Source organism: Trachemys scripta, chromosome 6, assembly GCF_013100865.1.
Source record: "Trachemys scripta elegans isolate TJP31775 chromosome 6, CAS_Tse_1.0, whole genome shotgun sequence".
NCBI classification, from domain to species: domain Eukaryota; kingdom Metazoa; phylum Chordata; order Testudines; family Emydidae; genus Trachemys; species Trachemys scripta.
Window position 1 is genome coordinate 61,247,587 of NC_048303.1, and position 23,359 is coordinate 61,270,945.

At 39.8% G+C, this 23,359-nt stretch overlaps 1 protein-coding gene across 8 annotated transcripts in view; it reads left to right on the forward strand.

The window, feature by feature from the left end:
• Window positions 1-23,359, forward strand: part of PAM (peptidylglycine alpha-amidating monooxygenase) — a 224,126-nt gene that overhangs the window by 141,720 nt on the left and 59,047 nt on the right. For all 8 annotated transcript variants that reach the window (XM_034774559.1, XM_034774560.1, XM_034774561.1 and 5 more), the window contains exons 8-12: window positions 4,620-4,668; window positions 8,647-8,714; window positions 10,987-11,067; window positions 11,367-11,443; window positions 12,537-12,640. In XM_034774559.1, coding sequence (XP_034630450.1) covers window positions 4,620-4,668; window positions 8,647-8,714; window positions 10,987-11,067; window positions 11,367-11,443; window positions 12,537-12,640 — 379 coding nt within the window. The remainder of the gene's footprint in view (window positions 1-4,619; window positions 4,669-8,646; window positions 8,715-10,986; window positions 11,068-11,366; window positions 11,444-12,536; window positions 12,641-23,359) is intronic.

A 23,359-nucleotide genomic window follows, 5' to 3' on the forward strand; every position in this document is an offset into this window, starting at 1 on the left:
TAATTTGCTTTTGCTGTAGTGCACTGTAAGTCAACTTTCTATTATCTACAATGATGTGGTTCTACGAGTTGAGTAATATAAGTGCTTTATCTTGTGGCAATAAAGGTTACCTTGTTCGTTGATAGTTTTGGATTTACTTTGGTATTGCTAAATCCGGATTAAAGGGGAACTTTGCCTGTGTGCTCAACACTCTGAAAGTTGCAAAGGTAGAAAGCATTTGAGCAGGAGTAAACTGAAATACATTTGACATGTTTATATAGGAAAACCGCTATGCACTAAAAGTGACGGCCAAGATTTTCAAAAGTGACTAGTAATTTGGGGTGCCTGTTTTTTGGGTGTACAACTTCGGACAGATTTTTGGTGCTTCCTGAAAATCAGCCCCCAAAAAGTGTCTCAGGTTTGAGACTCCAAAAATGAGTCACAAAAAATTACTAAACACACTTGAAAATCTGGCCCTAAGTAACAGAGGGTATATCCAAAATATTCTCTATGATAGCAAATATTTTCCAACCTTCATTATACCTGATGCAGAATAATCTAGTATACAGTTTCAACCTTGTACAAGCCACGATTTGTGGCACTGCAGCCAGTGCCGTAAAACAACAACAAAAAATCTAGTTTTTAGCACAATTTGAAGTGGGGAAGGTGAAATAGAGAAGACTCCAAGAAGGAACTGAGTCCTAAAAATGGAGATTGTGGGACATAGAATGAAGATGCTGTTAATTAAGGGGATGAGACCAGGCAGGATAGGTATTTGTTCCTGAAGATTGGGAGACAAATAGGTGTAATCTAGAAGAATTTTAAAGCCTTAGAAAATGTAATGACCTTTCTCTCGTTCTCTCTCTTTCTGTCCTGTACTTATGTTTTTCTTCAGTTCTCCTACTCAAGATCCAGTAACTTTCCTTCCCTAGTGTTTTCTGACCCCGGACTTGATTCTTCTGGAAGCAGCATTTGTTTTTTGTGATTGACGAGTATTGCTCTTTCTGGCATGAAGTATCTTCACCACTTTTTTTTTTCCTGGACCTCAGCAACTGCTTAGTGCATTTTTTCCTCGTCTACTCTAGCTTTCAATCTTGCCTTCTTCCTCTTTTCTCCCTATATATCTAAATTGTGTGCTCAAAATAAACTGAGACCTATGAGCATGGAAAATAAATTCTCGTTTTCCATAGAGACCCCCAAAATGTCGATATTCAAATCTCGAGAGGGGAAAAAAATGCATTTTTTGAGAAAAGATCAATAGATCAGGGGGGAAAAAGACTAGAGTGTGGTCAGTGTGTCATCACTCAGAATTTAATAGGACACATTAATTTTTGATAGAGTATTTCATTATTTATGAATGTATTGATGCATTGTTCACTTATTTGAATGTGTTTCATACACAAAGTGGTTCAGTACTTGCCCTGTTCTGATGAAAATAATTCTTTCAATGTTAAAATTTAACCAGTGTTCTACATGCATCAGTGTTAGTGCATTTGAATTTGAATATTATGTGAAAGAGTCCAGCGGAGGGCAACAAAAATGATTAGGGGTCTGGAGCACATGACTTATGAGGAGAGGCTGAGGGAACTGGGATTGTTTAGTCTCCAGAAGAGAAGAATGAGGGGGGGGGATTTGATAGCAGCCTTCAACTACCTGAAGGGGGGTTCCAAAGAGGATGGAGCTCGGCTGTTCTCAGTGGTGGCAGATGACAGAACAAGGAGCAATGATCTCAAGTTGCAGTGGGGGAGGTCCAGGTTGGATATCAGGAAAAACTATTTCACTAGGAGGGTGGTGAAACACTGGAATGTGTTACCTAGGGAGGTGGTGGAGTCTCCTTCCTTGGAGGTTTTTAAGGCCTGGCTTGACAAAGCCCTGGCTGGGATGATTTAGCTGGGAATTGGTCCTGCTTTGAGCAGGGGGTTGGACTAGATGACCTCTTGAGGTCCCTTCCAACTCTGATATTCTATGATTCTATGATTCTATGTGTTGCTGGGAATTATAAAATATGAAACATCTGAAGTAAAGGAGTTTTAGACAGGTTTAAAGTTCACATGCAGTCCCATGCATGTAATTTTCTGAATAACATAATCATTCAAAATATGTAAGGCTATTCCTTAAAAAGCATACATGTTAGTGATTTGCGTTTTTCCTGGTTTTTAGAATTCTCAGCAAATAAAAATCCATATTAAAATCCCTCATTATAACAAGAGCTTTGTTTTATAACTCTCTCAGTGGGAAAGTACTGTCTTTCACCTCATTGGGCATTATGATTATCTTAACTAAAGCTTTGTTTAAAAGATTAGTACTAAACCAATCATGTTACGTAAAACGTATGTGGTATTTAAGAAAGAATAGCCTCCTATTAAAAGTCTTCATTTCCCATTGTTCATAGTGAACCATGTGTATTTGGTAAGTTGTTTTGCTCTTTTGTAATGTGGAGAGAGATGTGCCAACAATAATGGCTAATTTTGAGAATATCGTTGTGTTGTTGTGGCGATTTGCAGGATTGTTACATTGAATGTAATTGAAATTCTGTGCTTGTGGTTTCTGCTGAAGCCATATTTCACCCACTGTACAAGAGCATTAAGAGTTACAGAATTCTTTCTATTTTAGGCTTTACTCCACAAAGCTTATGAGATGCAGTCAGAGGTTCCATTTGTATTGAAAAGATCTGCTTTTCTTATCTGTGTTGCCACTTAAGTTTTCGGCTGCTTTTGTTTCTGCTTCATGACACTTCTTTTTTTCAAGAAGTCTCCTAGACATTGTTTTCAGAACATTTGACATGACTACAGTAAATGGATCTTACCTGGCTGATAACCATGATCAAGATAAGAAAGCTTCATTCAGTTTTGTTTCCTTTACACATATCAAGAAGAGTTTTTTGCTTTGTTTCTATGTGTGAAAGATTCAGCACCGATGACTTGCAGCTTCAGTTTGTTTGCTGTAGAAATACCTGTTGGAAAAATGTAACCAAGGAAACATAAACACTCAAATACCATGGTGATGGGAATAAGAGAGAACCTAGAGAAATTGTTTTGACAACTTTCTTTATTGATGTAGCATTTTTTAATAATTCATGAGTACACAGTACTACAAAAAGAGTTAGTTACTTTCCACCACTGTCCATTTTATATTTTCTCCTATTTTTGTTTGCGTTTTATTTAAGGCAAACTCAAATGTTAATGAAAGAAAGCTGATCATCAGTTAATAGTGAGATGCTGTATGCAACACAATATCTAGTTATAAAAAAGTTTATGCTGCTTTTATTTAAATCTTAACCCTTCCTAACTAGTCAGACTGTGATCACTCTTTTTCTCACATCTGTATATGTTCAGCACTCATTCTTGAGCTAAGGGTGTGTATGCCAGTATGAAAAAAAACATCACGCTGTTCAAATTGACTCTCTTGAAAGTACAGTTACTTCCTGGTTAGCAGAAAATATCCCCATCCTTTTTTAATCTGTCAAATTAGTTCTGTAACAAAAAGCTTGATCCTTTTCCCTGGACTTACCTTAGTGCAGAGTCCAGTTATCTAAAAAATGTCATTACCAGTTCAGTCTCTTCTTGTGCATCATAATGAACCATATCACATACACCTTATTTCTGGTTGATTGTTTGAAACATTTAAAGATACCATCAGTTTAAAAAAATGCATTTGTTTGAACACTTTTCACCTATAATTGCTACAGCTATCACATAAGATTAACAAAAAGATTAGGAGATAAGAATTTTTGTCTGTGTCTTTTATCCAGTTTATTTACTTTGTGTATTTAATGGCAGTTATTCTATAGACACTTTCATTATCTCACTATAGCCAGTTTCTATGTAAAACATTTTCTATCATAGGAAGATATAGCTGTGAAAACAAAACAAAACAAAAAAAGTCAAGCTGGTTAAATACCTGAAACTATTTTTAACTCTGTTTGAAATTGACTAGGTATCAAGTTAACAGTGTCCTTTTTAAGTTGAAGTGTTACGATTATTGAGCAATGATTACATAATAAATTAATGATGTTGGACATAATGGAGATTGGTGAATAGTTCAATAGTTGTATGAAATGATTTTTTTCTTCAAGTACAATATCTAAGTGCAAATGCTTTGACTTTATAATGAGGCAATGTGGCCATTTCTGTCAGTAAACTTTTTATCCATTAAAATAAAATTCAGATTCCCCTCTTCAAAATCATTCATTTTCAATCATTTCTGTCAAATTTAAATTCGCTGGTTGTGTAGCAAAATGACTGCTTTCGGGTTTTATAAAAATGCCTTCCCCGCAACCCACATATACATTGCAAGGCACAAAGTTCTGTATTTTTTAATCCCTGCCAAAAAATGCTGTCTCTGTTACTTTTTCACGCTTGAGATCACTCCTGGTTTTGCTTTAAAAACTAAGTGCAGCACTATGACTTTCAGACTGCTGTAGTTCTGAACAATAAAAAAATTCTAACACAGTTCAGAGGATTGTGATGCAAATACAATTTCACCATCAAGACTGGTGCAGGGAGAATAAATGTAACGTGTATAGCAAAGGCATCTTATCTTTTAACATTTTTTTATTCACTAAGTAAAAATCACTTAACATTTACAGTTACTAATCATTAAAAATAAACTGTTAAATTCCTGTTTCATGTTTTGTGCAGATAAACACAAGGATTGCTCTGGTGTAACGTTACATCTGACCCATCAAAGGCAAGTACTTTGAATACATTTCATGGAATTCATCCAAATTTAATCCATGGGTCCCCTGTTGCCATAGAAGCTGATGTGAGTTTGGTCACTTATTCCAGTGGGAACAGGTCCAAAATTCTTTTGCACAGCCTGAAATGAACACACATGAACACAAGCTTTGAATAACATTATAGCTTTACAATAAAATGCACAATTTATATCCTGTTAGTCAAATGCTCTCACACTAGGTAACTTTTATTATTATGCTACACATACATCATAACACCATTGGATGATGTTAGTTTGGGAGCCTAGTATGGTATTAGAAATTTGGGGTGGGGAAGAAACTAAAGAGGAATATACATGTTAATGTTATTTTAGTGTTTGCCCTATTTCTTCTCAAGCTTGTGAAAAATGCTTTCAAATTTACTTCATCTTTAAAAAAAAAAAAAGTTGGGGGAGAAATGTATGACATCTTATTTGACATCACAAAGACTTGGTGGCATAATACATATGACTAGAATATTGGTATAGAAGGGTACAGCTTGCTCAGGAAAGACAGGCAGGGGATAAAGGGAGAAGATGTTGCCTTATATATCAAAAATATATACACTGAGATTGAGATGGAAATAGGAAAAAGACATGTTGAAAGTCTCTGGGTAAGGCTAAAAGGGGTAAAAAACAAGGGTGATGTCATGGTAGGGGTCAACTACAGACCATCTAACCAGGAAAAAGAGGTGGATGAGGCTTTTTGTAAACAACAAACAAAATCATGCAAAGCACAGGAGTTGGTAGCGGTGGGGACTTCAATTACCCAGACATCTGTTGGGAAAATAACACAGCAGGGCAAGATTATCCAACAAGTTTTTAGAAAGTATTGGAGACATTTTTTTATTTCAGAATGTGGCGAAAGCCACTAAGGGGAGAAGCTGTTCTACATTTGATTTTAACAAATAGGGAGGAACTGGTTGAGAATTTGAAAGTAGAAGACAGCTTGGGTGAAAGTGATCATGAAATGATAGAGTTCATGATTCTAAGGAATGGTAGGAGGGAACACAACACAATAAAGATAATGGATTTCAAAAAGGCAGACGTTAGCAAGCTCAGCGAGAAGATCCCATGAGAAGCAAGTCTAAAGGAAAAAACAGTCCAAAAGAACTGGCAATTTTTCAATGAGACATTGTGAAGGGCACAAGAGCAAACTGTCCCACTGCGTAGGAAAGATAGGAAGTATGGCAAGAGACCATACTGGCTTAACCAGGAGATCTTCTATTATCTGAAACTCAAAAAAAGTCCAACAAAAAATGTTTTAAGTCAAATTACAAAGGATTAATATAAACAAACAACACAAGCATATAGGGGAAAAAATTGGAAAGGCCAAGACACAAAATGAGATTAAACTAGCTAGAGACATAAAGGGTAACAAGAAAACATTCTACAAGTACATTAGAAGCAAGAGGAAAACCAAGGACAGATTAGATCTTTTATTCGGGGGGGGAAGGGGGAGGAGGAGAGAACAATAACTGAAAACATGGAAATGGTAGAAGTGCTAAATGACTTTTTTGTTTGTTTTCACCAAAAAGTTTAGTAGCAATTGGATATCTAACTTAATGAATGCCAGTGAAAATGAGGTAGGATCAGAGACTAAAATAGGGAAAGAACAAGCTAAAAATTCCTTAAACAAGTTAGATGTCTTCAAGTCACCAGTGCCTGAGGAAATATATCCTAAATACTCAAGGAGCTGACTGAAGAGATATCTGAGCCATCAGTAATTATCTTTGGAAAGTCACAGAAGACAGGAGAGATTCCAGAGGACTGCAAAAGGGCAAATATTGTACCCATCTATAAAAAGGGAAATAAGGATAATCAGGGGAATTACAGACTAATCCACTTAACTTCAGTACCTGGAAAGATAATGGAGCAAATAATTAAGCAATCAATTTGCAGACACCTAGAAGATAAGAAGGTGATAAGTAACAGTCAGCATGGATTTGTGAAGAACAAATCATATCAAACCAAACTGATAGGTTTCTTTGACAGGGTAACAAGCCTTGTGGATGGGGGGAAGTGGTAGATCTTGACTTTATTAAGGCTTTTGATACTGTCTTGCATGACCTTCTCATAAACAAACTAGGGAAATACTAAAGTGGCTGCATAACTGGTTGGAAAACCATTCCCAGAGAGTAGTTATCAGTGGTTCACAGTCATGCTGGAAGGGTATTATGAGTGGGGTCCAGCAGAGATCAATTCTGGGTCCTATTATGTTCAATATCTTCATCAGTGATATAGATAATAATATAGAGAGTACAATTATAAAGTTTGAGGATGATACCAATCTGGGAGGTTTGCAAGTGCTTTGGAGGGTAGGATTAAAATTCAAAATGATCTGGACAGACTGGAGAAATGGTCTGCAGTAAATAGGATGAAATTCAATAAGGACAAATGCAAATACTCCATTTCGGAAGGAACAATCAGTTGCACACATACAAAATGGGAAATGACTGCCTAGGAAGCAGTGCTGCGGAAAGGGATCTGGGGGTCATAGTGGATCACAAGCTAAATATGAGTCAACGGTGTAACACTTTTGCGCAAAAAACGAACAAAAAAAGCAAACATCATTCTAGGATGCATTAGCAGGAGTGTAGTAAACAAGACACAAGAAGTAATTCTTCCACTGTACTCCACGCTGATTAGGTCTCTGCTGGAGTATTGTGTCCAGTTCTGGGCGCTACATTTTAGGAAAGATATGGACAAGTTGGAGAAAGTCCAGAGAAGAGCAACAAAAATTATTAAAGGTCTAGAAAACATGACCTATGACTGAAGATTGAAAAAATTGGGTTTCTTTAGTCTGGAGAAGAGAAGTCTGAGAGGGGGGCATAACACTTTTCAAGTACATAAAGGATTGTTACAAGGAGGAGGGGAAAAATTGTTCTCTTTAATCTGTGAGGATAGGACAAGAAGCAATAGGCTTAAATTGCAGCAAGGGTGGTTTAGGTTGGACGTTAGAAAAAACTTTAACTGTCAGGGTCATTAAGCACTGGAATAAACTGCCTAGGGAGGTTGTGGAATCTCTGTCATTGGAGATTTTTAAAAGCAAGTTCAATAAACACCTGTCAGGGATAGTCTAGATCGGGGTGGGCAAACTTTTTGGCCCAAGGGCCACATCTGGATATGGAAATTGTATGGCTCACGAAATTGGGGGTTGGGGTGCGGGACGGGGTGAGGACTCTGGGGTGGGGCCAGAAAAGAGGAGGTCAGGGTGTGGGAGAGGGCTCCGGACTGGGGCAGGGGGTGCGGGCTCTGGGGTAGGGCGAGGGATGAGGGGTTGGGGGTGCAGAAGAGTGCTCTGGGCTGGGATCAAGGGGCTCAGAGGGCAGGAGGGGGATCAGGGCTAGGGCAAGAAGTTGGGGCACAGGAGAGGGGGTCAGGGATGCAGGCTCTGGCCGGTGCTTACCTCAAGCAGCTCCCAGAAGCAGCAGCATGTCCCTCCCCCCGCCCCCATCTCCTAAGCAGAGGCGAGGCCAGAGGGTTCTGTGCACTGCCCCATCCACAGGCGCCACCCCTGCAGCTCCCATTGGCTACAGCTCCCTGCCAATGGGAGCTGCAGGCGCGGAGGGGGGACATGCCGCTGCTTCCAGGAGCTGTGCTGAGCGGGGCAAGCCCCTGACCCTGATCCCCAGAGGAAGCTCGAGGGCCAGATTAAAACATCTGAAGGGCCAGATGTGACCCCCGGGCCGTAGTTTGCCCACCCCGGTCTAGATAATACTTAATCCTGCCTTCAGTACAAGGGACTGAACTGGAAGACCTCTTGCGGTTCCTTCCAGTCCTATGATTTTATGAATCTCCACCTTGAAAATTGATTTTAATAGTAATACAACATTTTAGGTTTAGTATCTATGGGGACTTTTAATTGTTATGGATCGTATAGCCTGCAGAGGACTATTTTACCAATTAATTGGCTTATGGAGCTTTGAGGTAAATGTCGTTATTTTTCTGCAGGCAACCTTTGATTGCTGGCATGTATCTTATGATGTCTGTGAATACTGTTATACCACCAGGGGAAAAAGGTGAGCGAGAACCGTATAAAGCAATCTGTGTAATTTTTATCTTCTGGTGTTCATCTGTCTAATATGGAAAATAATTTCACGGAGACTCTCTGAATTGCAAAATCATAGGTGAAAGTTTATTGCTAACTAAAATAAATACTAAAAAATACCTACTCTCTTCAATTTAGATTGCTGTTCCATCAGACTAGGTTCAAAGAGCCTAACAGTATGCTATAGAAGAATAATCATCAATGTAACATAATCTGAAAGTTGTTTTGGATTTTGTTTTTTAAAATTACACAATCAGTAGGCAACTATTAAAGTGTGTGGGGGGGTTGTTTTGGTTTGGGTTTTTTTGGCCTAGTTCTTCCACTTAAAGAAACAAACATTTCACTTGCCAATAAAAAGTGCACTTCTTGGGCCAAAAATAGGTGGCTATTTTTTCTTTAAAAATGTAATACATGCAGGAACATTTGCTAATGTCTAAGATTGCAATATTTCATTCTTTATCCCGTTTCTGACTTCATCTGCAACCTACTGAAACATCTGAAGTTGCTGGGATCTCTCTCTTAATCTGCTAAAGTGGGGTTGGCAACCTTCGACATGCAGCCCATCAGGGTAATCTGCTGGTGGGCCACAAAACATTTTGTTTACGTTGGACATTCGCAGGCACAGCCCCCCTCAGCTCCCAGTTGCCGGGACAAGCTGGCTGCCGCTTCCCGCAGCTCCCATTGGCCAGGAACAGCGAATTTTTACTTAATAAACAAAATGTCTTGTGGCCCGCCTGCAGATTACCCTGATGGGCCGCATGCCAAAGGTTGCCAACCCCTACGCTACAGATTTCCTTATTTACTAAGAAGTTGGAATTTCTTTCCTTGCAGGAATTTTTGATATTTCAAAATGCTGTTTTTCTCCCAAATTGTGACGAAAAGTTGAAATATTGAAACTTGTTAATGAAACAAAAACTTCCAAAACATTTTGGTCCAGAAATGGGAAAATGTTTCATTGTGGTATTTTCAATCAAAAAATTTTGATATTCCCAAATCAAAATGTTAAATGTCTGTTTATTAAACACACCTAACGTGTTTCATTTTGAGCCAGTTCAACATTACCTTGCAGTTCCCTGTGGCAGTATGTTGCCTCACAGGAGTTGTAGCTTGGATGCCTGATTGCCCCCATTGTCTCCTAACCACAACTCCTCTGGGGCAATGCACCACCATATGGAATGCAGTCTAATGTTTAACTATCACTGAATAAACATTTTAGGTCAGTTCAGCAAACTTTAATATTTTTACTTGAGTCTGTCTGAACCAAAGCTAAATATTTTGATGCGTTTTCAGACAGAAAATAAAATTTTAAAAAATCTGCAAAATTGAAACTTTCTCACAGAAAATTTTCATTGTGCAGAAATGGAATTTTCTGTCAAAAAATCATTTAGATGAAAATTTCTCAATTTCCCAGCTCCATTAATAACTTTGGACCTTTTGGTGTTCACCCACTTTAACAGTTCTTTATAGGCTGTTTTACTCTAACCTGCCCAGCTATTTTGACATGGTAAAAAGAAGAGATGGTTGGTTACAGGAGGCCCCTGTAGAAGAGCTGTCTGCTGTGCAACATGTCCCTTGTGCAAGCTGGTGCCTTACTTTCTTCCCAGACTCTGGCTCCCAGTCTTTCCCAAAGGAAACCCTTATCCACAAAGGCATAGGATTGTGTGAGAGACTCCAGCAGACAGGACCCTAGACACAGCCCCTTTAGTGTCCATGCCTGAATCTGACTCTCTGAAATTGCCTTGTGATTATATGTGGTTTTTATACATTAAATACCTTTAAAATGAAACCTCTGTTATCATCTCTCTTTTACTATGCTTAATTTGCCTATCTAAGTTTCCCTGATGTGGTTATCTTTTTTGTCTCTTATCTATGTTTTTTTCTGTAGTGTTCAACCTGATAATATATAAGCAAATGTATTGTTCTAAATTATTGAAGAGCTATTTGCTGTAGCTTCTAGGTTTCAGCCCAGAAGTAGATGCATCTCAGTAATGCTTGAAGTGGTCCATGTGTATAATTTGTATGTCAGTTTCTTTGTGAAAGTATTTGGGGATCATTTTGGGCTAAAGTTCCTATAGAAATGTAAGAGATTATTGTCCACGGCCTTTTAAACCTGAATCTACATTGCAGATTTTTATACACTGCTTCCAAATGTATATGTTTCCGTGAAGTACTGTAAAAATCACTTTCCTTGGATGAATAAGTAGCATTTTTAAAATGTTTTATTGCTGTTTATGTTTTAACAGTGGTTGATGCAGATATTGCCTGCCATTATCAAAAGTATCCAATGCACCTCTTTGCCTATAGAGTTCATACACACCGATTAGGTAAGAGTTCATTGCCGCTGTAATATCAAGTATTTGCCTCTTTTTTCTAATTAATATAACTAAAATGCTATCCAACTTTAACTTACAATCTGAGTTAAATATAAATCCAAAAATCTTATTATCGCATTAGTTAAACTTCAACAGAAAATTTACTTAATTGTTTAAAATATTTTTCTTCAATAAATCAGTCTATTAATTTAAGTAATACATCTTTAATAGAAAAATAGCAAATACAAAATATGTTGATTTTTCTAAAGTATTATATATGACATTCATGCAGTGGTAAATGTTTATTGTAGGTAAGGTGGTAAGTGGATACAGAGTGAGAAATGGTCAGTGGACCTTGATTGGTAGACAGAGTCCGCAACTACCACAGGTTTGTTTAGTTTTTTCTTGTTTCTAATTATGTTTATTTAAAACTGAGCAGCAAAGTCTAAATCTGTTTTATGTATTTCTGCTTTAGCTTTGCACGATATATTCTTGTTTTTAAAATGTATAGTATTGTGTTCAGACTATAACATATAATTAACGTTTTTCATCAACTGGAGTTGGAGAGCCACAAAATTATACTGTGACAGTCATATTTACATCATATTTCATTGGTATGTGATTTTGTGCCATCACTACCGAACACTGCTGTGCTTTGCTGCAATATTATGATGCAGACTTCACAATGTAATAGCAAGTTGTGTTTTTATGACACACGATTGCCTTTGGCTATTCTGACACTTGTGCCATTTTTCTTTCCTCATCCCAGGCAGCTGACAGGAAAGGAAATAGAAACAATAGAAGAAAATTTCTCCTTTATCTCTTTATTTCTCCACTCAGTTACTTAGAAGGTGGGGATCCTAGTTGCTCTCTTTCCTTTCCTATCTCCCTTCTTCACAAAGGAGAACAGCTCCTGTACTGGCAGTCTGCATTCTCAGCACTGCCTTGCATATATCTAGTAATACAGAAAGCAGTCTTGTGAGCAAGATTCATAATTCATTATTTTATATCCTTGACATATTTTTACCTTTTAAAAACATAGTGAAGTTGTCCCAGAGAGTAAAACAAACAAAACCAGCAGTTGTTTATTCACGAGCGAGCTAGTATACAGGGTGTTCAGCAGGTTTTTTGCTAACTGATGTCACCAGCATGATTTGTGCTAAGACACATGTAGTGGGAGCCACCGAGAGAGAGGTGTGGCTCTTAAAGTAGTTTTAGTTTTGTTGGGGTTTTATGTTCTGTTCATTTCTTTCACTGAGTCTGATTAGTTATCATAGAATTATGTTAATTGTTCTGTGGATCACCTTTAAAGCATTTTAATTTCAGATTCATATTATTTTTGTGTGCATATATTTTAACATAGAGAATGAAATTATTTATATTAGAAAATGATTCACAAATAAAATAAGAATACAGAGGAAGTCACCTATTGAGAGTGTTCACTAATTCTAATACACCATTTTCCTTGGATTCTTTTTCAGGCCTTCTATCCTGTGGAACACCCTGTAGACATTAGCTTTGGTGATACTTTAGCAGCTAGGTGTGTTTTCACTGGTGAAGGTAGAACGACGGAGACACACATAGGGTATGTTTTTTTTATACCTGCTTTTTTCAAAAAAAACTCTCTTACCATTGTACTGGTTGTGTAGAACATGCGTTCATGTTTTCGATCCCCTCAAAGGTATCCTAACAAAATTCTTCATTCTGTTGAAATTGTTTGGCTTGCTCCCCAGATTGTTAAGAATATAAACATGGTCAGGAAAATGCCATTCTGGCCTACATAATTGCCTGTACTTTGGCTAATAATCCCCCTTCTAACCACATTGCTCAAATTAACCCATTCAGCCAAATACCTGATTTAGAAGTATATCTAAAAGGACTATTTCACGGGAGTATTTTTTCAAAAACTCCAAGTTACAAGTATTGTCTGTCATTTGATGGCATTGATGGCTCAAGATAATTTAAGGCCAACATAGCACATGTTTAACTACACCTTACAGATTTTCTTATATTTTCTTCCAGGAGTAATTATTACCTAAGTTTATTATTTTGGGTTACATTTTGAAATCTTGAGTACCAAAAAGGAAAAATAGTATTGTTGAATAAAAGAATTTTTCTTTCATATATAAGCTGACAGACAACAATAAAACTCATTTTCTTCTGAATGATTTATTATTTATTACTTTTCAATGGTGCTATTCAGCAGGAGATATTGCCAGGGCTCTAAATTGTCCATTTTACTAGGTATATATTTTTATTTTTAAAATAGACACATTAGCCTCTCACGTGAGGATCCATTGTTTAAAACGTTAATTCTTGCTTCACCCTGTGAGATAGAATAGGAAAAGAGATATGTAGAGGTTGAGTCTTCCACTTCTGGAGTTAGATACTGCAGCTGTTTAAGGGGCTAATCCTGCAGTGTGCTGAGCACCCTCAAGTCCCTTGACTTCAGCACAGATTTTGGTGTTCAACACTTGATAGTCATATTTCTTTAGTTAAAGTACTTGCGTGGGTAACAGCAACTGAAGGAGAAATGAGAGGGAATATGTTTGAAAACTGTTTTTTATAAAGCTCACAAAATTAATATAAATATATCCAAATGTAAGATACAAACTGAAATGTTGTTTAAAAAAAGAAATGTAAAACTTCCACAATGGATAAACTATACCCCACTATAGAATAATCTTAAAACTATATTGAACAATAATATAGTTTTTAATGGTAGTAAGAGGATATCTTGTCTAGAGAAGATTGTTTTTGTATGTGCTAATATCCTTTCAACGATTAAGAGTAATATGTATCTCATGCTAATTTGTGCTAATTCCTTTAGTTTGGGCATTGGAATTACCTCTCTCTCAGTATATATCTGTCCAACCAGTTATTATAGCCATACTGTAGAAATTTACAAATCCATTATTACCGCATATGAAAATTTAAACCAGTAAATCGAAACATTATTCAGTTTAAGAGAATGTTTGAATAGTTCTTGCACATAAAAGCTAGAAATAAATATTGGGAACAGATGTGCCCTGACACTAATGCTAAATGTTTAATATAAAAAAAAACTTAAAAATTCATTATGTGGTTTGTACTTGACATCCACTAAACTGGAGCAAAAAACATGCACATTAAGCAGTTACACAGAAGGCAGAAACATTTTGTGGAAGTGTACAAAGATACAGTGGTAAGAAGAAATTACCACCAAGTATTAAAAATCCTAGATTACAATCACACAATTAAATCCACAATTAACATTGCTGAGTATTACACTGGATATCTGGGAAGTTACTACTAACACAATTAAACAACTATAAAGAATGCATGGATTACATATCTTACTTAAAAACAAATGAAAACATTGTGAAACTGAAAATAGTCCCCTTGACTATTTTAATAACAAGTCTTTGAGCCACACATATTATTTCCTGGAAAATGGATAAGGAGCAGTATCTTTATTTCTATTGTTCCTCTACTGAGCTTTAAAAATAATTTAACAAGGAATATGTATCAACAATGATTGCAGTTCATATTTGTCAGTAAATACCAATGGTTGATTTAGCTATATAATGTTTATAGATTCTTTTAAGGCCAAAAGAGACTATTATGATCATCTAATGTGACCTACTGCATAACACAAGCCATAGAACCTCACGCAGCAATTCCTGCATCAAGCCCACAACTTCTGTGTGAGGTACCGCTGAGCAGTCCTTGTTAAAAATCTTGGAAAACAAGGCCCTGATTCTGCAATTGCCCTGTCCCCAGGCACAGTGAATTGTCTAGTCAAGGCCTAAAAGGTTCATCTTGTTTTGTTTAATTGTGTTTCTTTTCAATTCACTGTGCATTGTGTTTCTTTGTGCAAAGGATAATAATTCTAAATTTGCATTGATTCCTAATAGAAACAATTTTATCTTGGTTTAATCAAATTTTGTCCTATCCACACTGGACTGTATTTGTCAGATAACCCAAATGCCGCTTGAGCTAGCTTATTTACTGTTTCTCCTCTGGCTTCAGTTGCTTTTACCATTAAATAATTTTTCCTCTGTCATACAAAAGCCTATGTTAAAAGAATTTTACAGTTGCACAGTCAAATACTCAAATGTTAGGAAGTGCAAATAATATGTGATCAAATAATTAAAGACTGTATCATAATTGTTATGTACCAGGGTGCCGAAATAAAGTTGCATGGCCAATTTCCTGACTTTTGAGGCTTGACTTTGTCATCTTAACATTCTTGTGCTAACTACTTATGCTAAACTGTCTGTTCAATCTTGCATTTAGCTGTGACACTCTTAATACGTTTTCCCAGACCTGAAGAAGAGCTCTGTGTAATTAAGAAGTTTGTCTCTTTCACCAACAGAAGTTAGTCCAATAAAAGATATTACTTCACCCATCTTGTCTCTCTACACTGTTCATGGCTGTGCACGATATTCCATTTGGCATCTAACAAATTTCTTGTTCGGTATAAACTCTGATTTATTATGCAGTTCCTCTGCTAATACAAGCTAGTATCTTCTTTGATTTTTTTTTTAACTGCTGCTGTGCAACAGAATGATGGTTTTAATGATTTTTCTACAATAACCTCTAAACTCTCTTTCCTAATCAATGTGCTGGATTATTGTCCTGTTTATCACACATTTTTTCAGTTCGGTTCCTTCCTCCTGTATTATTTACTTAATATCTGAGTAAATAAAACTGAATTTGTCATCTTTTGGCCCACTTAAATTATTAATCTAATCCCATAGAATCTAGTGGCTTTTTCCCCTTTAAATGTTGTACCACCCATTCCTCTGCAAAGTGCAAATTTCTTGGTCTTGTTTTTTAATGTTTATGGTGAAATATATAAAGAAAAGATCTTCTGGTCTGGAGATGACCTAATATGAAAGCATGGAAAATAGTCTTTACCTTGCACCTTAATTTGTAATCTTATTCTATGATTTTTTATCTTAACTGTTAATAATGAGTGCTGAATTTGACAAAAAATCCAAGTATGCACCCCGCTTGGATGTATAAATAATCTGTATATAAAGGTAACTACTATTATGTAGACTTCTATTACATGTGGCAGAGAAACTTATATTTTATCAAAGAAACGAGTTTTCCTATTCCTTTTCTATTGACTCCTTACTCAATATTTATTCAAATGTGGACACAAAACTGCCTGCCCATAGCTCAAGGAACTTTTTAAAGAATTTGAAATACACACAGCCAGAGGAATAAGACATATCCCCATCATATTAACTCCTGCACATCATCTTCCTTTATGAATTTAAACCTCCCCAGTTTCCTCAGGACATCCCTCAATCTGCCCCTTCCCCAACTGCCTGTGAAAATAGATGGGTCTTGTTGCACGTGCCAAAGATCTGTCCATGCAAGATCTGACAGACCAGATTCAAGGTTAATTTTGGGCCCCTGATTATGAAATTGACTCCACATGGTGACAGGGCAATTGCAGAACCATTACCTTAATTTCCAAGGCTTATTGGGGTTAGGTACAGGATACCTCTTCAAAAATAGAGCCTCCCGCCATGCACATGGGGAAGTCTCCTTGCCCCTTCAGAAATGCAAGCACCATATATCAATTCCACAGTCCCATTTCCTGGGTCTGGTGTTGCCTGCAGGAAGATCTCTCTGCCCCTTGGGACTGATACCATTGGTGCTGCCAATGCCAGGGATGACTCTTCCACTCTCGGAGTGCTACCTGTCATCCTCAGCCCATATTTATTCACAGCCAAATCCACGTGTTCACACCAGGGAAGGGAGCCCAGCCTCTAAAGCATTATGATCCCAGTATCAACCTATACCAGTATTCTGACAGCTGGTACCAGCCTCTGTGGCCTCCAGTGGCATATGTGGGCTCCAGGAGAACCTCAGTTTGCCATGGGTTTGGCCTCTCCAGTGTATTCTAGGTGTAGGTTGACATTTCCTCACCTGAAGGAGCCCCAATCATCTCTGCATGCCCAGGATGAGGGGCACAGCAGCAGCAGCCAGGCTGGACAACACCGCCTTGTCCTTTCCAGCTGAAGCCCTGGTGCCGGAGTAGGCATTGGCTGCACTGTAAGATCATAACATCTTTTATAACTAATGGCAACTTTAGAGAACACAGAAGCAAATTCCAGGCTTTGGTGTCAGAGGGGCAGCTGGATATTTAAAATTGACCTTCAGACGGCTTTAGGTGCCACAGATGCAGCCTCCTGGCAATGGCTGCTGCATTTGTTATGGCTCTCATCCTGGGGAATTCCAAGGGAGCTACACACTGCAATCAGGGACCTTTGAAGGTTGCTCCTTGTTTTACAACAGGATGGATGAGGCCATGAGGTCACTTAAAGACTCTAGGGCCACACTCAGGTTCTTGGCGGTCTATACCCCAGCCACTAAGAGCATTTTACACCAGGAGGTTCAGTCCCTCTTATTCTCAGTGCCATAGAAGAGGTCATCTTGCAGCAAAGGAGAAAAGGATTTTGCTCAAGATATTTCCTCATCCCCCCCACAAAAGTGAGGTCTTTGAGCTATCCTGCGGCCTGAACACCTACATCAAAAGGCTCAGGTTCTAGATGGTATCCATGGCATCCAGCATCCTATCCCCAGATCAGAAGGATTGGTATGCTGCCCTCAACCTTCAGGATTCATATGTCCACAGCACAATTCATTGAGCCCACAAGTGCTTCCTGAGGTTTGCATTAGGAGACAATCGCTACTAGTGCCAAGTTTTGCCATCTCTCAACATCACCCACATTATTTACAAAATGTCTGGCAGTGGTGGAGGCCTAATTCAGAAGGATAGGTGTCCACGTGTTTCCCTAATTTGACAACTGGCCAGTCAGAGGTCACTCAGAGCCCCAGGTGCAGTCCAGTGTGAAGATATTTGAGATGCCGTCACATCTGGGCCTGCAGGTGAACATAAAGAAATTGACCTTTAAGCCCATATGACCGATAGTGTTCATAGGGACTGTGATGGATGTTACCAAGGCCTTGGCCTGCCTGATTTGGGACCTTGCAGAACTTGTGCTTTGATCTACAGTCCAACCCTCAAACTCAGATAAGAGACTGATGGTCCTCATCATGCTGATGGTCCTCAAGCCAGCCTGCATCTTCGACACACCACGTGCAAGGCTCCACTTTAGTCAGCTGCAGGCATAGATACTGTTAACTTGCTGCAGACAGCATTTGGATTTGCTCGTATACATCTAACCATCAGTCCTTCACTCTCTGGACTGGTGGAAATATTCCCCACGACTCCTGCAGTGGAGTCCCATTTTCTCCAGATCTTCCATCCAGGATCATACTTAAAGTTGCTTCCATGATTGGATGGGAGGCACATATGGCAACCTTTTGGCCCAGGGCCAGTGGTCAGTGATGGAGAGGTCCTCATGCACAAACATACTGGAACTATGGATTATGCACAATGCCTGAAGAGTATTCCTACTGGACATTCAGGGCTATTCCATTTAGATGATGTCGGACAACATGGCTGCAGTATTTTACCTCAGCAAGCAAGGAGGGACCAGATCATAATGACCCTGCCAGGAAGCAGTGCAACTATGGATGTTTATCATGAGGCATGACATCAGTTTGTTAGCAGTTGACTTGACAGGGCTAGACAACATAATGGCAGACAATCTGAGCAAACGTTTCATGAGGAATCATGAATGCTCAATTCATTGAGAGGGTCTCTTCTTGGTTTTTGTAAATGGGGGACCTCACACAAAGACCTGTTTGCCACAGATATTGCTTAAGTGGGGGAAGGGGCTCAGTGTCCTAGTTGGATGCATTCCTCCTCCCCTGGATAAAGGCACTCTTCTACACTTCCTTCCTTCCCTCTCCCCCCCAGTTCTGCTGCTCCCAAAGGTGTTGCAGAAGATCCAGCATGAGAGGGCTACAGTGATCTTCCTGGCCCCAGCATGCCAAGACAGACCTGGTATTCAGAGCTGCGCAACTTCTCCATAGTGCCCCAGGCCTCTCTTCTGGTGACCCTGAATCTTCTGACTCAGAATGAGGTCAGGTTTCTGCACCCAATTCTCCACTCCCTCCCCCTGACTGTGTGGACACTCACTGGTTGATGCTGTCAGAGAGCTCGTGCTCCAGCGCAGTGCAGGAGATACTAATAAATAGCAGGAAGGAATCAACCAGGAACTTGTTGGCACAGATTCTAGCAAGCATTAATTCCAGGCCACCCACTAGGAATGCTGTGTGGAGAATCCAAACCTCTGTGCTCTGGATGTCTGGGGGTATCAAGCCCCTGGCATCTGAATGGAGTCCAGCCACTGCCCAAAACTTCAGATCTCTAGGCACACACTCAGGGCGCAGACCTCCTATCTGGCACCCCCCGTCTAAGTGTAGGAACTTGCTATCTAGCTGCCTAGCCATTCTGGGCAAACCGCTGACCCTTTAGACTCCCCAAAACTTAAACAAACCCCTCTCCCATAATTCCACACCAGAGACATGAAACTTCTGGTTTACAGTTTGTCTCTCCAGGACACACAATAGTCAGACAGCCCAGTCTAACATATTAGTGCACTGCTATATTTAATCACTAAAAGTACAGATTACAGATCTCCCAAAACAATGAAACATCCTAACCACAATGTCCTTCACTAATTCACCTTTTCCTTGGGAGTTCTTGGGGCATCATCTGTGTTCCATTGGGCAGGTAGACAGGTAGCATCTTCCACCCCCTTTCTACCATGCTGCTACAGCAGCCTCCCTCATCATGCTCTGGTGCAAAATGGCTCTCTTCCCCAGTTCCCCACTGAGATCCCTTTATAGATTATGGCTGGGGTGAACTGCTTCTTTTGTTCTTTACCAGGTAACTGTCCATTACTTTCAAACCCCCTCTTAAAACAAGAGGAAGAAGGGTTTTCTCCCAGCAAAAGCAAATTTTGTCCCAGTGTGTTTTACTTTGAATATGTTGTTTGAAGTGTTGTTGTAGTTGTTTTGGTCCCAGGATATATGAGAGACAAGGTGGTTGAGGTAATATATTTCGTTGGACCAAGCAGGTGTCTAGCATATACTGGAGTAACTCTATCATTTGAAACAGTAGTATTCTCCCTAAGCTCTTTGCAGGTGCATCTCACAGCCATATTGGCCGTACATCCACTGATTGACCACTTCTCTGTCTTTTCACACCCAATGGCAAAGAGGTTCCTGGATGGCATCTCTAGAATCTTTCCGCCACCTAAGTGCCCTGTCTCAGTGTGGGACCTCAATCTGGGTCCTCTCATGGAGGCCTAATTTATGCCATTGGCAACATATCCATTTTTCTCTCTCTCTCTCTGTGGGTGTGTGTAAGTTGCCTTTCTCCTGGTAGTTACATTGACCTGGCTGCTAGGAGAGATACAGGCTTTGATGGCAGTAACACCATACACTATCATACATAAGGGCAATGATATCCACCCTAGATTCCTGCCTAAGGTGGTATTCAAATTCCACATCAATAAAACCATTAATAAGGCTGTATTCTTACCGAAACCTCATGCGGAAAGGGTGGAGCAGTAGTTAAATACACTGGATGTGAGAAGGGCCCTGCTATTCTACTTGGATAGGACTAGGTACTTTCAGAAATCCACCAGGTTTTTGTTGCTTATGGAGAGAGGGTTGGGGGCAGGCAATGTCCACCCAGAGAGTATCTAGCTGGATAGCCCAGTGCATTGGTTTATGCTTTTGCCTGGCAGCGGCACCTCCCACTAGCAGAGTACTAACTAATGCGTTCCACCAGAGCACAGACTGCATTAGCGGCTTCCCATAAGGGACATTTGCAGGTCAGCAACTTGGTCATCTGCTCACACATTGACAAAGCCAATTGGGACTGTGAGAAGCGGCACAGGCCGAGGGATGTGCTGGCCGTCGCTTCCCGCCACCCCCATTGGCCTGGAGCAGTGAACCGCGGCCAGTGGGAGCTGCGATCGGCCGAACCTGTGGACGCGGCAGGTAAACAAACTGGCCCGGCCCACCAGGGTGCCTACCGTGACCGGCCGCGTGCCAAAGGTTGCCGATCCCTGCACTAGTGCAAGCAACCAAGGTCAATCCTGGGTTTGGCAAGACCGTGCTTCAGTCCCTGTTGGTGTGAACTCCTTGTACCTGCATCTAGGAAGAACGACTGTTTGGGAGTCACCAGCTGTGAATATGATACAGATTTTCACTGGAAGAAGAAAAAGAGCTTCCCTGTACAGTAATGGATGTTCTTCAAGATGTGTAATCCATGCACCACACTCACTCCACGACTGATCTCCACTATTTCAGAGTCCACAAGCTATGAGCTCGCCAAGTGGTGAAGGACCTGAAGGGGTGACTCCACCCTTTATACCCTCACTGAGTGCACAAGGGAGCATGCACCACCCCCAGGCACTGCTAACTAGAAAGTGCTGTGAATATGTTCACTCGACATGCAATCACCAGCTGTGGAGCATGTATAAGGACTGCACAACTTGAAGAACATTGAAAAAAAGGTTACTGTACAGGTAAAATAATCTTCTTTTTCAGAGCAAATATTGATGTCAAGATGTAGGCCCATATGACACACACTAGCCTAATTTTAAAGTGACAGATATAGTGTAGACAGTGTAGCAGTCTCCACATCCAAAATAAAGATCATAGTTTTCTGGAGAAGAGCAGTCTTGCCCATAGCTCTGTCTGTGAATCCACTTGCAGTTTAAGATATAATATTTTGGGAGGAAAAGAGAAGGACAGTTTTAAACCGTTGGACCACCAAATAATTTTATTTAAAAAATTACTAAAAATACTTGGTCCAGAAATGGCAGGCGAGCTCTTACTAATTGTTTGTCTTGCTGCCAACTCAGGGGTATGGCTCCCACTATTTAGTCACCTTTGAGAATGCCATAATCAAGACCAAGTGAAATCATCACAGTTATTAACAATTGCTGTTTCCTTAGAAAGGAAAAAAAAAACATTAAACAAAGTACCACAAATGATATAATACAAGAGATAAACTGGTGACTTCCAATACAATCTCTTCTGTATATCTCTCTGCGAAAAGCTTTAACAGAGATTACATCATTGGGAGTGTACTACCTCTGGGGGTGCTTTTCTCCTGGTAAATTAAGACCAAAGCATATTATTTCCCCAAAGTGTATTTAATTCAATTTTAATATCTTATTAGATACCTAAAACTGTTTGTGTTATGGCAAGTGGATCCTGTTGCTTATTAATAAATAACCAGACAGTTTATATTTGGGGAAAGTAAGCAGCCTTAACTAAATCCTATGAAATTGAAGAAAATATTAAAATTAGTTACCTAGAATAAGCCATTTAAGGATCTGTTCTAAGACAGGCAAATTATGAATATTAGGAATCTTCAGTCCAGCTATGTCCCACTGTTTCTCTGTTTACCAATTTCTAGCCCCCATTTCCTCTCCAGAGTATAGTCTAATCACTTGTTGATTAACAGGAGAAAAGTCTTTTAAGTTACAACAACATTTTAATACTCCAGCAAAATCATTACAAAACCAGGGACGCTGGAACGGGGGTCGGGGCCATGGCCCTCCCACTTTTTGAAAGTGGATGGGCCTGCCGGTACACTTTTTGCCACAGGCCCCACCTCTGCCCCTCCTCTTCTTCATGAGGCCCTGCCCCCCCAGCTGGGCCGGCTGCTGGAGCCCATTCGGGGAGACCAGGGAGCTGTGGGGAGCTGAAGACTCTTCACCTGCCTTGGGTGGAGTCAGGAGGGCAGAGACATGGGCCAGGGGCTGCTCTCAGGTCCGCCCCACCCCGGGCAGGTGGTGGGGCCCAGGCTTCCCGGCCCCACTCTGGCTTCTGACTTGGCCGGGGGCAGGGCCTCAGGGGGAAGAGGGGTAGGAGTGGGAGCGGAGGGGCCCTGGTCCCCTTCTTTTGGGAAGACTCCACCACCCCTGTTTAAAACTAATCCCCTGTTAACTTCCTCTCATCAGTCCATGTTGAAGTCTTTGGGATATTTTCATTGAGTTGGTTTCTTCTGGAGTTGTGTGTGTGTGTCAGTTTGCTTGTGAAGTGCTATGTTTGAGCAGGGAAGTAGATGATGTGTGTGTGAGGTGCTCACTCAAGTGTTTTCAGACCCTTCTTCTTCCTCTTTTCCTGAAATTATAGGAAAGCATACCTCCTTCGGTTGCTTGCTGTCCCTCTTTTGTTGGCTTCATGCCTTCTGTTTTGGCTTAGGTGACATTTCTAGCTCCTGAGTATGCCATCTGTTTAATGAATATGAAACATTTCTTTAATTGCCTTTGTTCTTCTTATGGCAAGAAAGACCCAGATTACTTTTTAAATTAATTTTAACTTTCTTTTTATTCGGCCCATTTTTTGAGATAGTTTCAATTTT